Source organism: Stegostoma tigrinum, chromosome 34 (genome assembly GCF_030684315.1).
Source record: "Stegostoma tigrinum isolate sSteTig4 chromosome 34, sSteTig4.hap1, whole genome shotgun sequence".
In the NCBI taxonomy this organism is placed as follows: Eukaryota; Metazoa; Chordata; class Chondrichthyes; order Orectolobiformes; family Stegostomatidae; genus Stegostoma; species Stegostoma tigrinum.
Window position 1 is genome coordinate 24,518,022 of NC_081387.1, and position 27,623 is coordinate 24,545,644.

General features: G+C 41.9%; 1 protein-coding gene across 1 annotated transcript; it reads right to left on the reverse strand.

Moving 5' to 3' along the window:
* Positions 1–1,647: 1,647 nt before the first annotated feature.
* Positions 1,648–25,704, reverse strand: LOC125446447 (cytochrome P450 2K6-like). The gene is made up of 9 exons (XM_048520040.2): positions 25,242–25,704; positions 19,949–20,111; positions 17,216–17,365; positions 13,810–13,970; positions 11,622–11,795; positions 10,018–10,159; positions 7,730–7,917; positions 6,925–7,066; positions 1,648–5,241 (listed from the first exon to the last, which is right to left on the reverse strand). Exons 1-9 carry the CDS (start codon positions 25,440–25,442, stop codon positions 5,051–5,053), a joined length of 1,512 nt encoding a protein of 503 aa, XP_048375997.1. The 5' UTR covers positions 25,443–25,704; the 3' UTR covers positions 1,648–5,050.
* Positions 25,705–27,623: the final 1,919 nt, after the last annotated feature.

Sequence of the window (27,623 nt, forward strand, 5' to 3'; positions counted from 1 at the left end):
AAGCTGGTCTCCGCACATAGTTTTCTAGTTGACATTTTTTGTATGAGTCAATAGCCTTGAACACACGACCTGTACCATGGACTGTCATCAGACATTGTAATGTTCAGGCAAACTTCCATTGCGCAACGATGCACGAAGGAGGTAAATTGGACAGCTGGTATGGTATCAGCCCTTCAGTGTGGACTTTGGACAGATTAATACACCGGCTGACTTCCTTTCCCGATTTGAGTCCTGATAAATAAGAATTCTTGACAACAGCGTGTTGTCAGTAATTGAAAAAAAGAGACAATTTGACTTTCAAAACAGGTCTTACAGTTACAGTATCTCTGCAGTCACAGCTTTACAATTTCCCTGCAACCTTTTAGATGGTCTGTCACCTTTACCACCAACACTCTTTATGGTGCAATATTGCGTTCCCGATGTACACCAGGTTCCATTCCTGTGTCTCCCAATTCATCCTCAAAATATACCATTCCCTTTCATTCTGAACAATCGGGTGCACAAGATACTAAAAATTCACCTGATTTAATTGTGAGCTGTATTTAGAATAAATTGAACCATAACAGCGCAGGAGGCGCCCCTTCTGTCCATTGAAACCACCCTGCTCTCTGTGGAGCAACCCAGTCAGCTACATTCCTCCACTCTGTTCCCATTGCCCTGCAAGTTTATTTCCTTCAAGAGCTCATTCAAATTCCTTTAGGTCAAGATTGTAATGGTTACACAAGCATCCTGTGTGAAACTTCGTTGGAAAGACTGAAAGACCTCCTCCTGCTTCTATTTGGAGGCTGCATCTGAAGGAGCAGTGCTGCTGTATTGCTCTCAGAGAGGACTCAGTCACTCTAGAGAATCCATTCTGTTCCACACAGAGTGCCCCTGAGAGAGGCAGTGTGGCATTCATCCTATTGGAATACAGCAGCTATGCTTTTTTGTGTACATACCATTAATTGTGTTTGACTGAAACAGGAGGAGAAACAATTGTCTCAGGAAATAATTAAGCAATTGCTGCAAAAATCTTACCTTTTCTTAAAAAAACAACTTGCTTGCCAACACAATTTGTAAAATGCCCTCAAAGTCATAGAGATGAATTGCATGAAAACAGAGCCTTCGGTTTAACTCATCCATGCTGAACAGATATCCTCAATTAACCTAGTCCTATTTGCCAGCATTTGACCTACATCCCTCTAAGCCCTTCCTATTCATGTACCCATGCACATGCCTTTTAAATGTTGTGATTGCACCAGCTTCCATCACTTCCTTTGGCAGCTCATTCCATACACGCAGCACTCTGCATAAAAAAGCTGCCTCTTAGGTCCTTTTAACATTTTTTTCCCTCTCATCTTAAACCTATGCTGTCGGGGAGGCAATGGCCTACTGGTATTATAGCTGGACTATTAATCCAGAGAGACCGAGATAACATTCTAGGTTTGAATCCTGCCATGACAGATAGTGGTGGAGAGAGATAATAGGAACTGCAGATGCTGGAGAATCCAAGACAACAAGGTGTAGAGCTGGATGAACACGGCAGGTCAAGCAGCATCTTAGGAGCAGGAAAGCTGTCGTTTTGGGCCTAGACCCATTTTCTGATGAAGGATCTAAGCCCAAAACATCAGCTTTCCTGCTCCTAAGATGCTGCTTGGCCTGCCGTGTTCAGCCAGCTCTACACCTTGTTATCTCTTCTGACAGATAGTGGAATTTGAATTCAATAAAAACAATTTGGAATTAAGAATCTAGAGATAACCATGAATCCGTTACTGATTGTTGAGAAAACCCATGTGGTTCATTAACGTTCTTTAGGGAAGGAAACTTACCAGTCTGGCCTACATGTAACTCCAGACCCACAGCAATGTGGTTGACTCTCAAATGCCCCCTGGGTAATAAATGCTACCTACAAGTGATGCCCTCACTCCATGAATGAATAAAGAAAAAAACAAAAACTTTTGGATTTGCCCTAGTCATGCTCATCATGATTTCATAAACTTCTATAAGGTCATCCCTCAGCCTCCTATGCTCCAGGGAAAATAGATCGTGCCTATTCAGACTCTCTCGAAAGTTGAAGCCCTCCATAGCTGGCAACATCCTTGTAACTCTTTTCTGAACCCTTTCCAGTTTCACTACGTATTTTCTATAGAAGGGAAACCAGAACTGAATGCAGTTTTCCAAGAGGCCATAACAAAAGTCCTGCATAGCTGGAACATGACCTCACAACTCCTATACTCTATACAATAACCAGTAAAAGGCAAGTGCACCAAGCACCTTCTTCACTACATTGTCTACCCGCGACTCCACTTTCCAGGAACTAGGAACCTGCACTTCAAGGTTTCTTTGTTCTGCAACTCTGCCCAAGACCCTACCATTAAGTATATAAGTCCCGCCTTGATTTATGTTATCAACATGCAACAACTCACATTTATCTAAAATAAACTCCATCAGCAACTACTTGGTCCATTGGCCTATCTGATCAAGGTCCCATTGTATTCTGAGGTAACATTCTTCACTGTCCACTACACCACCAATTTTGGTGAGATCTGCAAGCGTACTAACCATAACTCCTATGTTCACATCTGAATCATTTGTATAAATGGCAAAAAACTGTGAAGACAGCACCGATCCTTGCGGAACACCGCTGGTCACAGGCCTCTAGTCCTAAAAGCAATCTTCTGTCCCACCCTCTGCCTTCTACCTTAAAGTCAATTTTGCATCCAAATGGCCAGCTATATGAGGAGAAATCCCTGGAAGAGCTCTTGTGGCAGAAGGCCTGGATTCACATTTGGCATTTGTTCTAGGGTTGTGCAATAACACATCTGAGTAGATTGATTAGAAATACACAGACGTGAACAGTCTCTGGACAGAAACTCATGTGGTTTTTTTTTACCATGTGATAAATGGAAATATGTCTAAATGCACATATTGTTGGGTTAGTCAAGCCTTCCAGTTATTAGACATGATAAGAAATAAACCTTGTTCCAATGTAAATGCTTGATATAAGGAGCAGGGTGGCAGGATAAGGTAAGCGTTTTAAAAACTATTTTGCAGAATATGGATGTTGCTGACTGGACCAATATCAGTCTGTCCATCCTGAATTAACCTTGCAAAGGTGGTGGTGAACTGCCTTCTTAAACCGCTGCATTCCTTGGGATGTAGGAACACCCATAATGCCACAAGAGAGATAAGTTCTCGGATTTTGATCCTGTGACAGTGAAGTAATGGTGATACATTTCCAAGTCAGGGTGGTGAGTGGCCTGGAGAGGAACTTGCTGGTGGTGGCGTTCCAGCTATCTACTACTCTTGTCCTTCTAGGTGATAGAGATTGTGAGTTTAGAAGATGCTGTGGAACGAGTCTTGATGAGTTACATAGAACCATAGGAGACTTGAGACCTCCTCATTGTGGCCTGAGAGAAGTGTGAATGTATGGGTTGTAATGAATCCAGATCTTGCAAGCTAAGGCCTTGTGGACAGACTCCTTATGGAAAACTGCGGATGCTGTAAATCCGGAATAAGAACGGAAGTTGCTGGAAAAGCTCAGCAGGTCTGCCAGCATCTGTGAAGAGATAATCAGAGTTAACATTTCGGGTCTGGTGACCCCTCTTCAGAATTGATGGTAGCTGGGAAAATGTAGGTTTATGTGCAGAAAATAGGGAGGGGGTGGGGGTAGGGAGTAAACGAAAGGATCGAGCCCAAGAGAGAGAAGAGCAGGTGGATAGGCAAGGGCTTTGACAACGATCTGGAAAGGAGAGTGAATAGTTGTTAACATGGTTTTTGTCCTTGAGTCAACTTCCATTGATGTCGTCATGGCTTTATTTGCATTTATAAAGAAAACTAACTGGTGTCTTTTGCTGCGTGGTTAAAACTGCCGATGCCGGATTCTGAGATAACAAGATGTGGAGCTGGATGAACACAGCAGGCCAGACCCAGACCCGAAACGTCAACTTTCCTGCTCCCCTGATGCTGCCTGGCTTGCTGTGTTCATCCAGCTCCAACTATTAAAAAAAATGATAAGGCTTTTATTTAAATCTACTTCAGTATTCCTGCATGTTGCACATCGATGGAGGTAACCTTCTGAAATTATGACAGCAGGAGGGCCTAATGGCATCTTCCTTTTCATTTTTCAATTCACAAGGTGTGAATGAAGCAGATTTAAATAAAAGCCTAGATAACAAAGTGTGGAGCTGGATGAACACAGCAGGCCAAGCAGCATCTCAGGAGCACAATAGCTGATGTTTCGGGCCTAGACCCTTCATCATGAGACGGGGATAGGGAGAGGGAACTGGAATAAATAGGGAGAGAGGGGGAGGCGGACTGAAGATGGATAGAGGAGAAGATAGGTAGAGAGGAGAGTATAGGTGAGGAGGTAGGGAGGGGATAGGTCAGTCTAGGGAAGACGGACAGGTCAAGGAGGCGGGATGAGGTGGTGGGTAGGAAATGGAGGTGCGGCTTGAGGTGGGAGGAGGGGATAGTGAGAGGAAGAACGGGTTAGGGAGGCGGGGATGAGCTGGGCTGGTTTTGTGATGCAGTGGGGGGAGGGGACGAGCTGGGCTGGTTTTGGGATGCAGTGGAGGAAGGGGAGATTTTGAAGCTTGTGAAGTCCTTCAAATAAAATAAAATCCTTATCATTTTTTTTTAATAGTTGGGTTTGGAGTGGGGTGGGAGTGGGTGATGTTGAGAATATTTCCTGTTGTCCCAGTTGGAATGTATTGATATCATGTGTCAATCTACCTGTGAATGTTCATTTCAACAGTAAGCAGCCATTGAAGGAATTTTGTAGCAGATGTGATAACTCACAAATTTTGTGTGTGCTTGCTTGATAAGCCTACAGGTAGATTTCAAAGATGGCGCAGTGAATAACGCTCCACTTTATCGACCTGTCTGTAAGTTAGACTCATTAGATATTGACTGAAACAAAGAACAAAAAGAGGGTTTTACATTTAAACGAGACTGTCAGTGAATGTAACAACAATACCTTGAAAATGTTTGGATCACCGGACTGCAAAACACTATTTATGTTCAAAGTTTTTATAATCATCTGTTGACATTGTGAGAATGATAGGACTGGTCAACCAAGGTGGACGTGAGGCACAACGCAGACCTGATGAGGTTTTGGATTCAATATTCCACCTACGACTGGCGTCAGGTCCAGATCACTCACTCCTGGTGGAGAATGCAAGTCAAACCTCTGCAGCAAAGTTACAAAGAAAAGGAAGAGCTCCACCTTTGCCAGGGTTTCCCCAGGGCAGATCCTGCGACCTGTTTGAGATCAGTGCATGAAACAAGAGACAGTATTAAAAGGTGCCATGTCAACTCATTGTCTCAGAAAAGGCTAAGCACTATGGATGTTTGTGATCTAAAACATAAGCTGAAAATATTCAATGAATCGGGCACTAATCTATGGAAAGAGAAAAACAAAATTTTCAGTCACAAAAACGAGAAATTACTGGAAAAGCTCAGTAGGTCTGGCAGCATCTGTGGAGAGAAAGAAGAATAAACGTTTCAGGTCTCGTGACCCTTCTTCAGCACTGAAAAAAAATTTACTTCAGATTAGTGATCTTCAGTTGGAACTGGAAAATGTTACAGGCACAAAAAGCAGATAAAGGGAGATCAGAGGAAAGAGCTAAAGAGATGAGTGATGCCAATGAACAGCGGAATCATCAGCAACATTTTCTATTCAAATCAAATTGGAACTATGCTTTCATCTAACGTTGTCGAATTTGATTTGGGATGGTTGTAAAGCCATGGTTCACAAATGTGATCCTGTGGGTCCCAAGAGGTCCAGATGAAGGCCGAAAGTGTGAATGACTGATGATCAATGCCATTGCTGAGACCATTGGAAAGAAAAGGCCAGAACCCACATCCTCACCACTTGTAGTCAGACTGGCTCCTGCCTGCATTGCACTACTCACCATGAATAATCTCAGAAGAAAATTTATGTCAGCAGTAATTTTGTTTAATTAATATAGATTTAAGTATCCATTTCTGAAAAGAAGATTATTGTAATAAGTTAAAATGTTTCAAATAAATTAGATTGCTTCTGGTATTAATGTTCACAGCATAAACACATCTATGCTTCTGTTTCTGACTTGATTAATAATTTACTTTAGATATTTAATTTAAAACACTAATGGACATAATTTTATCTCATTCACATTAAGCCTGATGATCTCCTTTCCAGCAGCAACAGAAAGTGGTAGGCGTGTCTGTGGCTCATAAGTAATCTATGGAATTTTTTAACACCAGCGCCCTACCAGCAACAGGTCTTCTAATTCAGAGAAGTGCAACATGATGGATTTTCTTGGAATAAACATTGAAAAACAAAATTAAAAGAAAGATACAATTCTAAAGCAGGTGAAAGTGCAGAGGGACCTGGGAGTGCATGCGCACTGATCATTGAGGGCAGCTGGATAGCTGGAGAGGAAAGCAAGTAAAGTAAACAGGATCATCTTTATTAACAGGGACATAGGGGACATGAGCAAGGAAAGGACAATGACAGCAGTTAAGGTGATTCAAGAATTTGAAAGTGTCATTCAAGAAAAACACAATTTCTCCAGTTGAGGGAGAGTGCAGCATAAATGGCCCTAATTTTAACATTTAAACCTAAGCTGTTCAAGGATGTCAGGAAGCACTTCTTCAGTTGAAATCTGAACCAAAGGCTGTTAAGGCTTGTGGGGGTTGGGGGGAAGGTTCAACTAAAAATTTCAAAACAGATTGATGGCTTGATTGCTGAGGATTTTAAGGGTTAGGTTGCAGAATTCAGCTTAATTAAGTAGAGTTCAAATTCGTATGAACATTAATTTAGTTAAATGTTGGAACAGACTCAAAGGGCTGACATGCCTCTGAATGTTCCAAAGTGAAAATTCGTTAGTTATTTATGTTAATACAAATTAATGAGAACTTTCTATTTTTTAATGTGGTGTAACTTCACAGATGTGTTACCTGTAGAGAAAGGTATGAAGGCATCTCTCTTCACAAATTTGCCTGCAGCATCCAGGAAATGAGCTGGGTTGAACTCATCAGGTTTTTCCCATTGGCTTTTGTCATAAAGCACTGAGGCCAATAAAGGAATAATGTAAGTTCCCTGTGGTCAAAATTAAAGCACTCATTACTTACAGTGCAATTTGTTATTGTGAAGCTAGACTGTATAGAAAAGTCAAACTTGGAGAGACACAGCTGGGGAAACTGGATTTGGTGACTTTTCATGTCAAATAGCAAAGTTTCCCAAAACCAGACTGAGCAGATCAGAGGTCCAATAATCAAATTACTTTGGCAAGTTATAAGCACCAGCTCAGAGCCCTAGAAAGCTCACCAGTTGAGTGGATAAATGGCTTGAACATTAGGTAGAGGGAAAAAATACATTTCAAAAATTCACATTTTGTAATGCTGATCAAATAATCTTCAAGCAATTTGCTCATTTTGTCAGACTTCTGCATAATTTCTGTAAAATGGTATGACATAATATCCCCTGCAACCAGCACAACAAGCTCTAATTTGTGATAACAAGGTGTAGAGCTGAATGAACATAGCAGGCCAAGCAGCATCGGAGGAGCAGGAAAGCTGACTGTTTCAGAACAGTTTTCTAAAGAAAGGTCTAGACCCAAAATGTCAGCTTTCCTGCTCCTCTGATACTGCTTGGCCTGCTGTGTTCATTCAGCTCTACAGCTTGTTATCTCAGATTCTCCAGCATCGGCAGTCCCCAATATCTCTCTCAGCTCTAAATTGTGACGGATTTACATCTACCTACCTTTGGGATGAAATATCCTTGGAAATTGATGTCCACGGTCGTCGATCGTGGAATGCCCAATGGGGCGATGTTCGCAAACCTTTGGACCTCGTGGATAACAGCATCAGTGTAGGGCATAGACTTCCTGTCCTCCATCCTGGGAGATCGCTCTGATCCAATCACTCGGTCAATTTCTTCATGAACTTTCCCTAAAACACAAAAAGGCTGAAGTGGGTGGAAGTGTGGCTTGGAGGTAATGCAAAATTGGTGGTGCCGCATCTGAAGGCTCTTACACTCACATACTGAATACTGAGGGGAGGGCACAACAGTAACCTGTGCCATACCTCCCTTTCCGTGCTACTACCCAAAAAGAAAAGCTTATATCGTACGATGCAGATACTACAACAAAGTGGGAAACAATACTCTTGGTGGGTCTGAAATTGTTCAGTTCAATGCAACTGTACAGTACATCCAATGGTTTAATGTTGGAGCCTCTGAGCCATGTTTCTCACTGAACTGCTCTGGGTTCTGCTGAAGATTGCTCTAAAAGATCACCACAGTTTCAGGAGCTGGATGAAAAGGCTGGGGTTTGTGCTGCTGCTGGGGTGAATTGGTTCAGGATTGTCCAGCAAGCCAATGGACATTGAGGTAGTTAGTGAGACAGCAGCAAGTTATCAATGCCATGTGGCTCTTTAGTTATCACTGGTTATATTCTACTCCTGTCCACTCCTGAGAGAGCCCTGGGCCTAGTTTCCTGTAAAGCTCTGGCCAGGAATCTGTCGAATGGTAAGTGTCTATTATGAAAGGTCAGAACTGAGATACTTCAAGCTCCTTCCTTTCTTTTTCACTGATGATCAGTGAGCAGTTACAACAGTCCAGAATTTGTACGTTTGTTTTCCTTCCATTAGGAGAATAATTTACTCCAGCCAGTCAGACCGAAACAGCCCTACAGAAACAGCCATTCAGCCCTTTAGCCTTTTTCTACTGTTCAATTCAATCGTGTCTGATCTGTATCTTAATTTTGTCCACCCATTTTTGTTCCAGAATTCTTAAGCTAACAAAAATCCAGCAAATTCTATTTTGAAATTTTCAATTGACTCCCTTTGTTAACAACTTTTGAAGTGGGAATGCAAGGTCCAGTCTCAGTAGTTAGCACTGCAGCCTCACAGCGCCGGGGACCCAGGTTCAATTCCACCCTCGGGTGACTGTCTGTGTGGAGTTTGCACATTGTCCCCATATCTGCGAGGGTTTCCTCCCACAGTCCAAAGATGTGCAGGCCAGGTGGATTGGCCATGCTAAATTGCCTGTAGTGTCCAGGGATGTTTGGATTAGACATGGGGAAATGCAGGGGTAGGGGTGTGAGTCAGGGTGGGATGCTGCCCGGAGGGTCAGTGTGGACTTGTTGAGCCGAGTAACCTGTTTCCACACTGTAGGGATTCTATGATTCTAGGATTTTCATTACCATTTATGTGAAGAAGAGCTGTCGAACATTACCCCTGAATGCCTCGCTCTAATTTTAAGGTCACGCTTTATTATTTTGATCTCCCCCCCGCAACCCCACCTCCTACCCCATCACCAAACTTCATCAAAAAGGACGTTTTGATTTATCGATCCAATCAAACCTTGTAATCACATTAAGCATCCCAAATTGATCCTGGAACCTTGGAATCCCTACAGTGCAGATAGAGGTCATTGTCCAATTAAATCTCTGCCAACCCTCTGAAGAGAATCCCACTCAGAGCCATATCCGACAGCGCTGCATTACCCATGGCTAATCTATCTAGCTTACAAATCCCTGGAAGACACAGGGCAATTCAGTGGCGCCAATCCATGCCAATCCTGCATATCTTTGGACTGTGGGAGTAAACCCATGCTAACATAGGGAGAACATGCAAATTCAACACAGACAGCCAATCAAGGCTGGAATTGAACTCTGGTCTCTGGAGCTATGAGGCAGCAATAACATTGTGCCACCTCACTGCCCAATCATTATTCTGCTATTAACCATTAATCTTCCACAACACAAGAGTACACAAGCCTGGCCTATACACCCAGTTTCATAATGTACCACAATACCCTTGTACTTTCCTGTTGAGTCTGTCATTATTTCAACGGAAATAAGAACATCAGAAATCAGACTTTTTGGGTATTTCAGACACCGGACTGAGCAGAGAAACATTCCATCCCTATGTTGAGTGAAGGGGAAGGAATAGGGAGCCATTGTCAATCAACACACCAGAGTGCGCTGCAGACAAGGAAATGTCCAATACAGCTGGAAAAATGAAAGTATTATTTGTGTTTTTCCTTACCCTGAATCTCTGGGAATTTCATCATGATATAAAGTGCCCAGCGAATGGTGGTGGCAGCAGTTCCCATTCCGGCAATGAACAGATCACTCGTTGTGATCACTAAGTTCTTTTCATGGAAGTATGTGTTTGGGTTTCCCGCCTCCTTGAAAGGGAATTGGAGGATCACAGAATGAGATCATAAAAGTCAATACTCTGTTTCTAGTTGTTTGTGATCTGTATTTTTACCATTCTCTCAGGCACCATTAATCTGTTAGTGAAATGTAATGTCAACTTCATTTTATTCTGCAGTTTAAATTACTGCTGCAGTCCCAGATGCTGATATCCTGAAGTTTAGAGGTTTAGACTGTACAATAATCTCTCGTACTATTGTGTTGCTTGTGCAGATTGTCAGAAGGTTTGCGATTGTGTCAACCTGAAAAGAAGACTTGCATTTATATAGCACCTTTCACAAGCTCAGAACACTCCAAAGCACCTTACAGCTCACAAAGTACTTGTCAAGTGAAGCCTATAATAAGACCAGAAGACATTACAGCAGAAATAGGCCTTTCAGCCTCCCGCCAACAACACCCATCCCCCACCCCGGCCTGACAACATCAAGCCTACTCCACCATTTAATGAGATCATGGCTGATCTGGTATCCCTCAGATCTACTTTCCTGCATTTTCCTCATCACCTTTGATACCCTTAGTGATTAAACTCTGTCTATTTTGGTGTTGAATAGACTTAATAACACAACCTCTACAGTCATCTGAGAGAAGAAACTCCTCCTCATCTCTGCCTTAAATATGCAACCTCCTGTTCTGAGTTTACGTTGCCTGGTCCTAGACTCTCCCACTGGAGGAAACAATCTTTCCTTATCTATTCTATCAAGTCCTCTAAGAATATTTTATGCTTCAATAAACGTCATCTTTCATTCTTTCATATTCCAAAGAGTGCAGGCCCAATGTACTCAAACACACCTCATAGTATAATCCCTCCATACCTGATATCTGCCTAGTGATACCTTTCTGAACTGCTTATAATGCCAATGTATCATTTTTTTTTACCAAAGATGTATTCTAGCTGTGACCAGAGAAATCCCTCATGCAGTTTTATCAAAGCCTCCCTGTTCCATTCCCTTTGAAATAAAGGCAAATGTTCCATTTGCCTTCCCTATTACCCACCAAACTTAGATGCTAGTTTTTGTGATTCATGGATGAGGACTCCCAGATTCCCCTGCAGGAAACTTTAGCATCAATTTGCGCATAACAAGATCTCACAATTAGGAATGTGGTAATGGCTAGCTAATACATTGTGCTCTGATTTTCATTATATTGTTGAGTGGTAAATATTGGACAGAACATTCTTGCTCCTCTTCAAAATATTGCAATGGGGGTTTTTGTTGCAATCCACCCGAGAGATAAAGTGAAGCTTTATCATCCAGTCTACATAGCAGCAGGTAGATAGTGTGGCATTTTCTCAGTCATGACCTGGATGATCTGCTCAAGTCCCTGCAGTGTGATCTGAGCTTCTGACTCAGAGGTAGGAACCCTGTGCACTGAGATTGCAGCTGACTGCCATTGGAATTATATCTGTCTAATTTGCACAGTATCTGATGATCATACCTCTTGCTGTTTCACAGTGTACGTATCAATGAAGCTCCTGATGTCATTCTCATTCAGCTCCTGTTGTTTACCTTTGATGATCTCCATCAAACATGTCTTCAGCATCTCAAATTGTTTGCAGATCTCTTTGTGGCTTCCAGGTAGAAACTTCAGAAATGGATAAGCATTGTACACCTGTCAAACATTTCAGTAAACTGGTACTTACTGGCAAAATAATTTGTTGTGTGTAAGAAGTCATAACTTCCAAGAAAGACATTGACATGGGAGAGAACAAGAGGTGTTAAAACACACTTAACAATAACTTTATCTGAGAGGGCATTATAATATTGAATTACAGTTATCCTTTTAATGAAATCTTTAACCCACATACTTTAAATAGGATAGCACTCATTGTTGTGAAGATTCATAACATAGTTTTTTATTATTATTGAGAAGTTTTGGCCTCAAATGGTGAAATATGGATTTTTGTTTTCAGTTCTGTGAAGATTTGACTTTTTCTTGTAAGGTCAGAAGGTGATTTTGAACATTGATCTCAAAACATCATTTTCACAAAATCATGTGGTTTCAGCTAAATGAACTGCAAGACACCTGGGCAGATAATTGCTGAGGTCTTTGCTGACTTGAGCTTTATGATGCAGAGAGAGAGAGAAGGGGCCAGAAGCATGTTTATGCGGGGGGAAAGTAGCTGTTGACCACACAGGTGCTGCTATTTGGAGTGAGGTGAAGTCCTGAGTTACTCGGATGTCAATGAGAAAAATGTTCCAGAGGCAGGATACTGTGAGTGTGGGAGAGAAAGACAGGCCTATTAAAGACTTGAGTTTAAGGAATCATGTCAATCAATAAATGGGCAGTAGCTTTTATGGTCGAAGCGATGATCTTTGGCTGAAGAAAGTAGCATCATGTAATGTACTGGAATTTACTAAAATGAAACAATTACAGCCACGCCAGTTGAGCTGGAAGCTTTAGCATAAAGACACGGATGATATTTCACTAAGGTTTGAGCTTCTGTAAGTTTATTGCTGAGCTAAAAGGGATGAATCTTTCTTTCTGATGTTTATTTTGAGATGGTTCCAATTACTCTTGAGGAGTGTAATGCAATTTACTTTTCCTTTTACGTTCTTTTTTTAACACGCAACTGGATGGTTACATGGATAGAAAGGAAATAGAGGGATATGCACTTGAGTAAAGGCATACGGTTTTGTCTAGATTAGTTAGAGCATGGTGATTGGCTTGGAGTGCCAAAAGGCCTGTTCCTATGCCATATTTCTCTCTTGTTCTTTGTTCTATCCTATTGAAGCTTTTTGGCCTCATCAGGATATTTCACAAGAATAGCAACTTTTAGGGAAAACCAACAGTGAGAGGAAGGTGCTGACTGGTTGTCAAATGGACTGGTAGAGTTATTGTCATGGAGAATTCACCAGTTAATAATTATTGACATTAAAAGACAAGCTTCATTTAATTTGTAAACCATGAAACTCTGATTGTTTAAGGCTGAGAAACAAACCAGCAAATGGCTGTCACCTGTTTTGTTGAATTGAAACAGAGACATTGCAAGGGCATGCTCTTTCTGTCTAGAAAGAACAAGGTCCTGTGTATTAACATATGCAGCTTCCAATACACATAAGTGCACCACACTATCAGCCTGACTAATGATCTTAAATTGCTTATCATTATAATTCTTTGTACACTCAGAATTATCCAGCAAATGTTGCAAGTCCAGCAAGTGCAGCTTGGTTGGATACAGTCAGTAACAAAAACAGAAATTGCTGGAGAAACTTGGTAGGTCTGACTGGATCTGTGGAGGAAATTAGAGTTAACGTTTCGGGTCCAGTGACCCTTCTTCAGAACTCACACAGTCATAATGCTGCTTGTTGTGAGCAGTGAAAAGGATACACAGCACGGTGCAGACCTCCAGTCTAGTCTATATACCTAGCATCACACAGGAAATGAAAGTCAGCTACCTCAATATTCATTTGCCTGACAGGCAGAATATCTTTTTGGCTTGACAGCTACAATCAATTCATTACGAGCACTATTTTTATTGTTACTGCATAGCAACAGCAAGAAGCGGCTAGCTTCAACCTGCTGTTCAAACGTTTGAGACACCCTACCCTTTCTGATCAATATCCAATGGTTAATGCAATTTCTAAATGATGACACTCTCATAGCTATCAGATACTGGAGTTACCTGGACCATGGGGCTGCCAAGTAGTCGAAAGCTTTCATGGACCATGTTTCCTATGTTGAGAAATGTCTTGTCCTCATAATCAAACCTGTCTCCAAATACTATGGAGCAGATGACATTGGCTGTGGCAAAGTTTGTTATAATGTCCGTGTCAAATGGCTGACCTGAAAACATGAAGTTGCAGCGTGGGTACATGATATCAGTCAATTGCAGAGATTTACATGAATCTGAGTTCAAATTAATGTTTCCAAACCTGCCCCTTTCATATTTTTTTGTATAATCATTCTCCGTTTATTACCTACTCATCTATTTTCTCATTGATATACATGTGTAAATAGGTACCATACACACACAAGTACATGTTCTGGACAGAGGTACCTGGCTGGAAAGTTGGAAAGATACCTCACTACTTCTAATTCAGAATGTTAATGAGAAAAGATATGTTTTCAAATTCCAGTACTATTTATGTGGTATCCATAGTGGCTGTCTCCACCAGAATCATTTGAGATGTCTTGGATCAAATCACTAGCACCAATCCTTCCTGTCGGTACGACTTGAAGTTACTGATACCAGGTGAGGAAAGGTACCCATCAAAGTCTTCAACAGCCTTGATGAACAGAAGAATGCACTACAGAATAATTAATAGCTCGTTACACTCAATCTGAATTACACAAGGGCCTTTTGTAAGATCTCATACCGTACTTTGGATTAAGTAGACATTACTGTTATCAACACAGACTTCTCGATTAGACCAACAACAGGAACATTGGTTAGCTCTTCTCAGGATCGGCCCTGGACTAGATTATAACAGAATAGACTTTATTGTCACGTGCACGAGAATGAGCGCAGTGAAAATTTTCTAATCTTACTGTTTGGTGCCATCTTAGTTACAGATACGTTAAGTGTCGTTGCAAATAGCATTTTAAAAAATTGACCAGCAAAGGAATACAGAATTTAAAAGTCCAGAATGAGAATAAACGATATCTTTGAAGTAATCAAGTTATAGTCCATTTCACTGAGTCTGTGCCTGCCAGGCTTTAGAACACGAGGCCACACTACCTCCACATGTTGGGCTCTGGCCCGGACGCCAGGGCTCGTGCTCCCAGCCAACCCATTTTCGCTCTGCCCCTGTTCATGGCTCCAGCTGCAACTTGGCTCCCAGCTCAGCCTGTGCTTGTTCTGCTCCCACTCCAGCCCCGGCTCGCTTCCGGGTTTCGGCACGTGCTCTCTCACCTCCCTCTGGCTATAGGCTGTTTCCAGGATTCAACACGTGCTCTCTCTGCTCCCTCTGGCTATATCTCGTTTCCAGGACTCGAACTGCGTGCTTTCTCCTCCTGCTGGCCCTAGCTCACTTCCGGGTCTCGGTTCGTGCTCTTTCTAATCCCACTCCAGCCGTGGCTCACTTCCAGGACTTGGCCCATGCTCTCCCTGCTCCCTCTACAGCCACAGTTCACTTCTGAGACTTAGCTCGCACTCTCTCTGGTTGTAGCTTGCTTCCGGGACCCGGCCGTGCACACTGTCTGCTCCTGCTCCAGCCGTGGCTTGCCTCTGGGACTCGGCCCGCACTCGCTCTTCTCCTGCTCCAGCCATGACTCTCTTCTAGGACTCGGTCCCTGCTCTCTCTTCTCCGGCTCCAGTCACTGCTGTCTTCTAGCACGAGCCCTGGAGTCCGGGCCAGAGCCCAATATGTGGAGGCAGTGTGGCCTCGTGTTCTAAAGCCTGGCAGGCACAGACTCAGTGAAATGGACTATAACTTGATTACTTCAAAGATACCGTTTATTCTCATTCTGGACTTTTAAATTCTGTATTCCTTTGCTAGTCAATTTTTTTAATGCTATTTGTCCCTGCTCCGGCTCCAGCCACGGCTCTCTTCCAGGACTCGGTCTCTGCTTTCTCTGCTCCGGCTCCAGTCACAGCTCTCTTATGGGACTCAATCCCTGCTCTCTCTGCTCTGGCTCCAGCCATGACTGTCTTCCAGGACTCGGTCTCTGCTCTCTCTGCTCCGGCTCCAGTCATGGCTGTCTTATGGGACTCAATCCCTGCTCTCTCTGCTCTGGCTCCAGCCATGACTGTCTTCCAGGACTCGGTCTCTGCTCTGGCTCCAGTCACAGCTCTCTTATGGGACTCAATCCCTGCTCTCTCTGCTCTGGCTCCAGCCATGACTGTCTTCCAGGACTCGGTCTCTGCTCTCTCTGCTCCAGCTCCAGTCACGGCTGCCTTCTAGGACTCGGTCTCTGCTCCGGCTCCAGCCATGACTGTCTTCCAGGACTCGGTCTCTGCTCTCTCTGCTCCGGCTCCAGTCACGGCTGTCTTATGGGACTCAATCCCTGCTCTCTCTGCTCTGGCTCCAGCCATGACTCTCTTACATGACTTGGCCTGCACTTAATCTGCTGCTGTTCCAGCTGCAGTTCACTTCCAAGACTCAACTCTTCCAGCTGCGACCCGTCTCCGAGGCTGCTCCCCATTCTCTCTCAGTAGGGTACATTAAGGAGTTAAAAGGTAGGGGTGGGGAGAAAAGCTGCAGCAAGAGGGGAAAAAAGAAAGAAAGAGGAAAAGAAGCTGGCAAGCTGTGGAGCTCCAGTTGGAGCGTCTTACATTGCTGCCATCTTAACCAGAGCATATCCTGATGGGCGGAGCTCATCCTTGTGATGTCAGTTAACCCTTTCAGGTACTATCTATCTTTCCAAGGAATTGTTCTCACTGCTGTAGAGCTTGCTGTTTCACACTGCTGTTAACTCTGTGATTGATAGAATTTTAAAAATATATACTGTCACTGTAGCAAACGGCCTGATGTTGTTGCTTGTCTCCTCCAATTCAGCTCAGTTTGGACTTCTAAATCCCTGTGTAAACCTCTCTCTCTCTCTTTCTTCATCTCTCAGACTTTCCCTCCCATTTATATCTTGGACAAATGTTTTGATTCTACCATCTCCTCGTGTCACTCAGTAGTAAATGTCAGATAATGCACCCAGGACAATTAACTGTGTTGAAGGCTCTGTATAAATGCGGATTGTTTCTGGTGAATAATTTTTGACTCTGTTGTTTTTGCCCTGCTACTTGTTCCTCCACCACGGGCGACTGCCTGAGATGCAGCTAACAAATACAGGACAGAAGAGGGCAGGGAACCTGATCATCTGGTGGGACTCACTTGTTTTCTATCCATGAATTTAAAACGTTAATCCATTCAGACAGGCTTAATCAGGCACATGCAAGTGATTCAATAACTCTTGTTGCAGGAGGAGGAGAAAAATGCCCCTTTGAACTTTTTTTTAAACTATTACTTTACAGTTTTAATAAAATACATTTCCCCGTTTGGTCTAAGTGGGTGAATTTTATATTACATGCGTGGGAGGTTGGTATCCGTGAGTACTTGCTCCTCGGATGGTAAGACTGAGCTAACACACATGCTCACCTTTGTACGATTCAATCTTTCTCACCAGGAATCCAGCTTCCTCGATTATCTTGTCCTCGATAGATTTCTTGCCCATTCCAAAATCTCGTAGGGTTGAGAGCATGAACCTTCGCATTTGTTTCCATGGCTCCCCATTGGACCAAACAACACCTATAGATCAATCAAAAGAGCTGGTCAATTCTACAAGTCTTTCCTCAGTCAGATGAAGAAGTCAAATGCTAGTTCAGTTTACTAGTGTGGCAGAAAACCATGTAATCATCTATAGAATCATGTGGAATAATCAAGGACTTTCCATCCACTCTTATTGTGTAAGAGCAGTCCAATTTGTCTCATGATTGCGATATGTTCCTATAGCCTGGCATTTCTTCACTTTTCAATCCCTTTTGAACATCACAAATGAATCTTCTCTGCTTCCCCCTTTCAGGAAAAATGTTCCAGGTTGCTGAACTTGTTGAGCAAAATACATCTGCTCGACATCCCCCGTACTCCTTTTCAGTTGTCTGCAGTTTCTGTCCATATCCGATTACATTATAATCTCTTCCTTCGCACTTATCTCCATTTTAAGCTTAGACACACTAGCTACCCTTGTCATAAAAGAGAATGAAAACCATTTAGTTTCCAGGATTTCAGAGGAAGATTTATAGGCTATTTCTGTACGAATATGTGATATTTCACAGATCACCACCTGCACATAGGCACAAATAGGAGCTACAAATCCCCTAAAAGCTTTAATATGAAACTTGTGAGTATGCATGGCTCAGCACTATCTGTTGGGCTATATGCCCTGTTTCTGAGCTGTAAAATTCTGTTTGAGAATGCTATGATGTACTAGGCTCGACACTTCCAATATTGCCACTGCTCAAAGACAAACACCAGCTGGAGATCATGTTCCAGCACTCTATAATGGAGCATGTGTACCTTGCAGACACTTCCTGGTTTCTTCTTAATCACTGTGAAGTCAAATCCCAACTCTGCAATCTTCCCTCAAATTTGGATCTTCTTGAATAAGAACCGAACGAACTGTGGATGCTGTAAATCAGGAACAAAACAAAAGTTACTAGTAAAGCTCAGCAGGTCTGACAGCATCTGTGAAGAAAAAAAATCAGAGTTAACATTGCACGTCCTCTCAACAATATGTTCTGAGGAAGGGTCATAGGACCCGCAATGTTAACTCTGACCTTTTCTTCACAGATGCTGCCAGACCTGATGAGATTTTCCAGCAACTTCTGTTTTTGTTCCTGCTTTGAATCTTCCTGATTTGCTTTGTTTTCACTTGTTACTGTGAATGCTTGGAAGAGGACTAAATTTTGAGTTCTATTAAACATCTAGGTTCGCACACTTGGCCCCGTCACAACCTTTCCACATTGAGCTAGAGGGTCCCTAAGGCCATCTTGCATTATTTGCAGTCTCCTCTTTAGCATGAGGCATCAAACTCCACATGGCATTTGTTACAATTGAATGTTAAGTGCCTAGTGGCATTAAATAAAGCAAACTAAAGATTTCACTCAGTGGCCAGGCCAATAGCCCAATCTCAACCAATTGCTACAAATAATCTATTTCCCTGTTTGTGGGATCTTGTTGTGGGATAAATTAGTTGCGACATATTCCCATATAATTAGAATAATTCACAACTGTATGTAATTATAGAATCCCTACACTGTTGAAGCATGCCATTCAGCCCATCAAGTCCACACCAACCCTCTGAAGAGTTTTCCATCCAGACCCACCCCATCCCTGTAACCCTGTATTTCTCAAGGCTAATCTACCTAGCCTGCACATTCTGGGGCAATTTACCATGGTGAATCCACCTAACCCGCAGATTTTTGGACTGTGGGAGGAGACAAGAGCATCCAGAGGAAATCCATGCAGAAACAGGGACAATATGCAAACTCCACACTGACAGTTGCCTGAGCATGGAATTGAACCCAGGTCCCTGACACTGTGAGGAAGCAATGCTAACCACTGAGTCACCATTGTACAAATCTTTTCATCTAGGGCTTTTTTTTTAAAAAATGCTCTTAGAATTATTCATGTTCAACTATTGATTTAAATTCTCCAATTCACAGAAAAAATGTTTTAAGCAAACTGATCATATTTTCTAAAGTAGGTTGGATTGAACCAGTTTCCTGACTCAGAGGTATGGACATTACCACTGCACCTCAGAGCCCTAACAAGCTACATATATATGACTATCATGCAGTACCAGCTTCCAATTATCAGCACCAGACAAATCACAGCCAAGGAGATCCCATTCACTGTCCCCAGGTAATTAAGCTCTGAATTTCTCTCCAGGCATTATTCTCTTCAATTTCGCAGATTAAGTTCGATTCTACTTTAATGAACCTGTTGCTGCCTGCAGTGTCACAATCTTATTCTCAACTCCTTATAACAAACATAGTACGGCATAGGATGGTGTTACTGTGTTTCCTTTTCCTGAATTCAAATTAAGATTATCAAAGAGACAGGTGAGTACTTGACTAGCTGGAACATTTTCTGCTTCTAGTAATCTCACTATCAAGCTGTGTTAGTGCTGCTGATGGAATTATTAGCTTTCTGTGCTTACTTCTCCAGTTAACCTGTAGATTCATTCAATTGGCTATATTATTTCTAATGTCGTAGGGAAAATTATAAAGATAGGAAGCCAGTATGATAATTCTTTGCACCCCAATACACTACCAATAGTAGTTCCTATCGCACGGTCACAGAGTTTAAGAATAGATAGCAGGAAATTACCAGATCCTTCTTTAAGCACGTTCATGATAGGTACATCAGGTCTTCCCAGGAATTCATCAGCATGGTTAATGAGAGCATTCCTCACTGTCTCATACCCAGCTAGAACCACCACTTTCTCTGGGCCCAGGCTCACAGAGTACACTGAGCCATATTTCTCTGACAACTGCAAAGAAAAAATAACAAAGTAGTAAATCTGTCTCTTAACAGACCACCTGTTGCACTAATTAGTAGAATGAAATGAAAATGGGGGAGGGGGTTTCATGTCATATATAAGATATTGTCATGTCCCGGTGCATTCTGATCTCTAAATTAATTTATGTATTTTTTAAATTAATCATAAAAGGCTGCAAAAAGCAGCCACCCAAGGATCATCTGACTTCTCATGTGAATTAAAAACAGTCTCTTGTCACCAGAGGAAACGTAAGGGAAATTCCAGACTTAATTACTTACTCGATGTCCTTTCCTGAATCTCATTCAAAAGGCTGTAAGTAATTGAATGGAACATTCTGAAACAAGGACACCACTGTGTCTTAAACTCAAAAAGTATGTACTGCACAACTCAGGATGTAAAATTGACCCGATCACCCTAGCGGTATTTGAAATGGGACTTCATCTTTTTGAAAATCACATGATGAGGAAACTATTCATTTGTTCTAAAATAATGACAAAAAGGTATTCTAGAGAAAATTCCACGAGAGTGCCATCAAACTAGTTGTAAGCCCTCTTTCAGGACAAGATAATAATTAGCAATACTTTGAAAATGAGCAAAGGATTTTCCACTTCTGTTTCAACTTGGCATTCACCTGAGAGCCAACGTCATGGGAGTTTGACCATAAGAAGCCTCCTACCTTGCTGGGAGCTTGCCATGATTTATATTTCTTTCACTTCAAGTAAAGCATCAATTAATCTAAGAAACTACAAGCCCAATTAACACACTAACAATAGAATGAGAACATCATAAATTGTTATCTTATTGTTTCACCTTCATTTACACCTGCTCTTTGTGTGTGTGATACTATAGGTGAAACTGGGTAAGTGAGACAACAAGTTTTAAACATTAGGGAAAAACCGCTCGAAATAAATAATCTTTAAAAAATTGCTGCTGGTATTATTTAACCTGGGCAATCATGCCAAGGGTAACAAAATGCACAGAACTTACATGTAAAGTTGCTGGTCTTGTTTAGGAAAAAGAAGATAAATAAATCAGTTTGTAACATTGGACATTTACAAGTTGGATGGCAAGATCTGCTTTTGTGCTCTGTGCACTAATATATAAGGAGAAAGATTTCTCATTGCAGCTTGGTGACACAAGGTAACTGCTGTGGGCTATTGAGCTATCCTGTTTGGAATCATGTTTGAGGGAATCTGAATTTTTAAATTATTGTTTACTATTGTACTTCTGCCAGCTTGCTAATCCTTATGTTGAATGGTTACCCTGGTAGAAATAATAGATTTCTGGATTTAACCTATGGTTTCTAATGCAACTGATTCTCCATCTCTGCTCAGTGGTCATATAGGAAGATGCAACTAAGGCATTTTCATCATTGTAAGAAAAAGCTGATGATTTGGTTCAGGCTGTTGATTAAAGACTGGGCTACATGCCAACATCAAACTCAGGACTAGTCAGAAATACAAATATATTACTCTGTTGTCCTTGACTTTGAGATGATAGTCGTCATGTATTTCTAAAGTGCTGTGTAGGGAAACTTGGTGAATTTCTGCTGTGAAACTTGTAGATGATACACAGCTGCTAATGTGCATTGGTTGTGGAAGGAATGAACGTTTGTAGATGTGGTGCCAATCAAGAGGACATCTTTATCCTGGATGGTGTCAACCTTCTAGAATGTTGTCGGAGCTGCACTCAGCCTGGCAAATGGGAAGCATTCCATTACTTGTGCCTTGTAGATGGTGAACAGTCTTTGGGGAATCAGGTGGTGGGTTACTCGCTGCAGGATTCCAAACCTCTAACCTGCTATTGCAACCATGGTGTTTATACAGCTAATCCAGTTCAGTTTCTGGTGAATGATAACCCCCAGGATATTGTTGGTGAGGGATCCAGTAATTGTAACACCATTGAATGTCAAGACATGGCAGTTAGATTGTCACTTGTTGGAGATTTTTACGGTGACATGAATTTTACTTGTCGGCGCATCATTGGATATAGTCGGAGGAAGAAAGATTGCAAAGTCATCATTACTCTAGTTTTTAGAATACAATAATTCCAGGGTTTTGTCTAAAGGTGAATTCAAACCATCTGCTACGGTGGGAATTGAACCCACATCCCCAGTACATTTGGGACACTGGCTTTTTAGCCTAGTTACATTCCCATTACACTACAGCCTGGTCTTAAAACAAAAGCTTGTGGATGCAACCATTATCATGAAAAGTTATTAGTTCCAGTTTTTGGTTTTAGAACAGATCTATTAAGATCCTGCTAAATATTTCTTGAAAAATCGGTTTGAGATTAAAGGCCCAGGCTCAGTTGGGGTTTGAGGTTTTCTCACTATATGAGATGTATGGCACTTTTGACAAAATTTGGTTACATCTTTCTGCAATCCTGGCCGACAAAAATGTTATAATATTTTAAGCTGTGATTTCCTCATTCCTAAATGACCTTCCATTGGAATTTCATTAGCCTCTCATAAACTTTAATTAGCATCTTCAGATGAAAGGAAACCTGGTTGACCACAGACCCTTCTTCCTCAATTGGTATTTGAGGTGGTCTTTATTTCCTCATTAAGGCTTTGATTTCCAACCATAAGGACTCATTTTATTTTTGATTCCAGTTTTGGAGTACCATTTTCTCTGCCTTCATTGTTTTCGGTTAGATTTCAAAACTTATAGTCATAGAATAATAGACGTATACAGCATGGAAACAGGCCCTTCAGCCCAACTCATCCATATCGACTAGATTTCCTAAACTGAACTAGCCCCATTTGCCTGCATTTGGCCTATAGGCCTCTAAACATTTCCTATTCATGTACCCATCCAAATGTCTTTTAAATGTTGTACCCACTTCTACCACTTCCTCTGGCAGATCATTACATTCATGTACCACCTTCTATTTGAAAATGTTGCCCCTTAGGTTCCTTTTAAGTCTTTCTCCTCTTCATTTTGGTAGAATAACTAGTACTTGGGATTCAGTTGATTTGGCGATTAATTGTGACACAGTGAGCTAAGTTCCCTTTTATTGTTTTCCTACAGTTGTTTAAAAGTAAGGAATCACCCATTAAAACAGAAATGAGTATACTTTTTTACTCTCTCAGAAGTTGTGAGCTTTAGGAATTCTTTTACTGAGAAAGCAGTGGGTGCAGGCTCTTCAAATATTTTTAAGGCAGAGGTAGACAGATTCTTGATTACTGAGGGAATGAAAGACTATCAGCGATATGCAGTAATGAGGTTAAAATCAGATCGGCCATGATCCTATTGAATGACACAGCAGGCTCGAAGGGTAGAGTGGTCTAGTCTTGCTCTTTGATCATTTTTCATCTCAGTAAGAAAAGTGATCAGCTGCTTACTTTCCACAAAAAGAGGAAAATTGAACTCTGTATAATGCAGGTCAGCTTTAGCCTTGGGTTCGCTTCTTGGTTTGGACACCAGTTTACCTCCTTGAGAATCTCTAGGCTAGACAGGTATCTGCTTGCCATCCAATATCCCACTATTCTACGTCGGACATCTCCTGGAAAACAAGTGCATGTAATGCTATGAGGTGGAAGCAATATTCAGATCAGATCTGAAACCATGCTACCATTGGGCAGCCCAAGTGTGGTAACTGTCCGACCTTACCTTAGGGACAGGCACTTAGTTGGGGGTGCTGAAGGGCATCCAGCTTTCAAGTAACAACATGAAGTAACACAGGGCTAAACTGAAGCAAATGAAACTAGTGACATTGGAAAGGTTACAGAACCAAGGCAACTTCATGTTTCTGCATTTAATGATATTTGAAGCACTCTGGGCACATGGACACAGTAACAAACTCCTGGTATACATATTCAAAAATATAAGGTAGGAGTGAGACCCAAATTGGAACTGGTCCCAAATAAAAGGAACAATTTCAGTTATGTTAACGTTTCAGAGAGAACCATGTGAAATGTTTGGATGTCTAACAGTAAATGATTGTGGTGGGTGATTTCTGGCTCTTTGTTAACTAGATTCACAAAAAGATGACTGTTGAGCCCATCAATCCATATTCTAACCATGAGATGTTACAAATTGATTCAATAGCAGCCTTCTCACTGCTGAGGTATTCGGTCCTGGGTTCAAGGAGGTATGCACTCAATCTAAGCTGACACCTCAATGCATTGTATGATATAAGCCAAGATTTGGTTTGCCCTCTTAGGTAAATGCATCAGGGCCCTACATTAAACAAGATAAGGAGTCAGTCTCCCTGCCAATATTTATGCTTAGCCAACAAAACAGGTTATTATCTCTGCTGATTTTGAAAGCCAATTATATTGCTACTTTCCATATGCCATGACAGCGACTACATTTCAATAAATACTTTGATAGCTTTTGCAATGCCCTAAGGGTGTGAAAAACATCATATAAAATGTAAATTCCTACTTTATCCTTTCTAATGACACTTTATACCTGTTCCAAGAGGAGAAAAAACCTACAAGGGGAGACAAAAACTGTGAGCAACTTCAGGATAAGCTGTGCCAATATTCTGTAAAGCAATAAAGCAAGATCCCAATAAAAACTGAAAGGACTGTGCATGCTGTAAATCAGGAACAAAAACAGAAGTTGCTGTAAAAACTCAGCAGGCCTGGCAGCATCTGTGAAGAAATAATCAGAGTTAAATTTTCGGGTCGAGTTACCCTTCCTCTTTATCTCTCTTCAGATCTAGGCAGTGGAGCCCTGTTTGATTTACCTTTTCCCTTTTAAACCATAAGATATTGAAGCAGAATTAGGCCATTTGACCCATTAAGTCTGCTCCACCATTTGATCATGACTGTTCTGATGAAGGGCTACCAGACCTGAAGCATTAACTCTGATTTTTAATTCACCGATGCTACCAGATCTGCTGAGCTTTGCCAGCAACTTCTGTTTTTGAAAGCAAGATCCAAATATGGTTAGCATTGTCACCATGGTGACTAATCTAAACTAAACCATGAAGTGCAATCTTTAAGTATCCGCTCTGCTCAGGAGCTTGTCAAGCGATTTCTTTGAAAGACTAACACACACTGACAGATTTTAAACTAATGAGTTTTCGATAAATCAATTATCACAAAGATATCCTCAACATTCACTGTTAACCACCAATCAGTGCTCGCTCGCCGGCTGGTTTTCTTACCTTGACCAGAGATTTGTAAAGCCTTTTCAGATCCAGCTGGTGCAGGTTCCCTATTATTGGGAGAGGGCTAGGTCCAGGTGGGTAGTTAATCCGAGGCCTACTCCTGAACGTGATGATGAAGGAAATGAGCAGAATCCCAAGTAGAGAATAAAGCAGTAATGTCGTGGTGAGACTAGATGCCAGCAGGTTGATTAAAGCCATTGCAAATGGATTTTTCTGTAATGTCAAACCATTTTGTTACTTTCTCACTATGTTTTTTCCCATGAGCAGTTATTGATTTCTATTAGCCTTATGCAAACATTTGACACTCCTGCTTGCCCGAGACAGTCACATTCCCAGCATAATTTACAGCCTAAGAACAGCCCCTCAGACCTTATTGAAACTGGCAGAAAAACACTCTGCTGGCCATCAGACTCTGCAGTCACGTATATTTGTTGGATGACTTTCAGATGGATTGCAGCACATCGTACAGAAACCAGGCCACATGTACATTTACCTTACAATTGTGAAAGCCCTTTGAGGTCAAGTAACCTTTAGTCACAGATGAAAGGGCGTAAGGGAAAAAGATTATGAGTGCTTTATCCCTCTACAGGTATAGGCAGTGAAGCATTGTTTGATATACTCTTTTCCCTTTTAAATCATAAAACATTGGAGCAGATTTAGGCTATTCGGCCCATCAAGTCTGCTCCACCATTTGAACATGGCAGATATATTTCTCAATCCCATTCCCCTGCCTTCTCCCCTTTACCTTGATGCCCTTGCCAGTCAAGAACCTATCTCTCTCTGTCTGTACTTGATGGAATTTAGAAGGATGAGGGGCAGGGGTCTGATTGAAGCTTACAGGAGACTGAGAGGTCTGGATAGAATGGGCTTGCAGAAGATGTTTCCACCAGCAAGAAAAACTAGGACCCAAGGGCAGCCTCAGAATGAAGGGTGGACCTTTAAAACTTGAATGAAGAGTAATTTCTTCAGCCAGAGAGTGGTTAATCCATGGAATTCATTGCTACAGAGGGCTGTGGAAGCCTCCTTTACCATGCACTTCTATGTACAGTACAATCTTATCCTAAATAAAGGACTCTAAAATGTTATCAACAACGGAGACAAGTTAATTTGTTATGATTCCCGGCCTCCGGTGACAACTCCCAGCCTCCTTCAGGGCCTGGCACAGCAGCCTCCTCCCATTGGGGTCTCTCAGTGGGGTGTGGTGACCTTCTGGTCTCCTGCAGTGACCTCCCAGCATGGAATGTCACCAGCGCAGTGTGGAGTTAAGGCCTGGAGTCGTCTGCTGTGCTGAATTTTTATTTCTGTAATACTGGACACTTTATTTCTCTATTTTCTAAAATCTCGTAACTAAAGATGTGCCTAGGTAATTTTGCAGCTAAATCAACACTGCAAATGCCTTTTCCATTATCCTATCTACCTGCAACTCCACTTTCAAGGAACTATGAATCTGCTCTGCAAGATCTCTTTGTTCAGCAACACTCTCCAGGATCTTACCATTAAGTGTACAAGTCCTGCCCTGATTTGCCTTTCCAAAATGCAGCTCCTCACATCTATCTAAATTAAACTCCAGTTGCCACTCCTTGGACCACAAGCCCATCTGACAAGGTCCTGTTGTACTTCAAGGTAACCTTCTTCACTATCCACTACAGCACCAATTTTGGTGTCATCTGCAAACTTACCAACAATATCTGCTATGTTCACATCCAAATCATTTATATAAATGACAAAAAGCAGTGGACCCTACACCAATCCCTGTGACACGCCACTGGTCACAGGCCTCTAGTCTGAAAAGCAACCCTCGACCACCACCCCGTCTCCTATCTTCAAGTTAAATAGCTAGTTCTCCCTGTATTCCGTCTGATCTAACCTTGCTAACCAGTCTCCCATGAGGAAACTTCTGGAATGCCTTACTGAAGCCCATATAGATCATGTCCACTGCTCTGCTTTCATCAATCCTCTTTGTCACTTTTTCAAAAAAACACAACTAAATTAGTGAGACACCATTTCCCACGCACGAAGCCACGTTGGCTATCCCTAAACAGTCCTTGCCTTTCCAAATACGTATAAATTCTGTCTGGCAGAAACCCCTCCAGCAACTTGCCCACCACTGATGTCAGGCTCACCAGTCTATAGTTCCTTGGGATAATGGGAACTGCAGACGCTGGACAATCCGAGATAACAAGGTGTGGAGCTGGATGATCACAGCAGGCCGAGCCACATCTTGCACCTAAGATGCTGCTTGGCCTGCTGTGTTCATCCAGCTTCCACACCTTGTTATCTATAGTTCCCTGTGTTTTCCTTAGCACCTTTCTTAAATAGTAGCATCATGTTAGTTAACCTCCTGTCTTCCAGCACCTCATGTGTGGCTATCTGTGATAC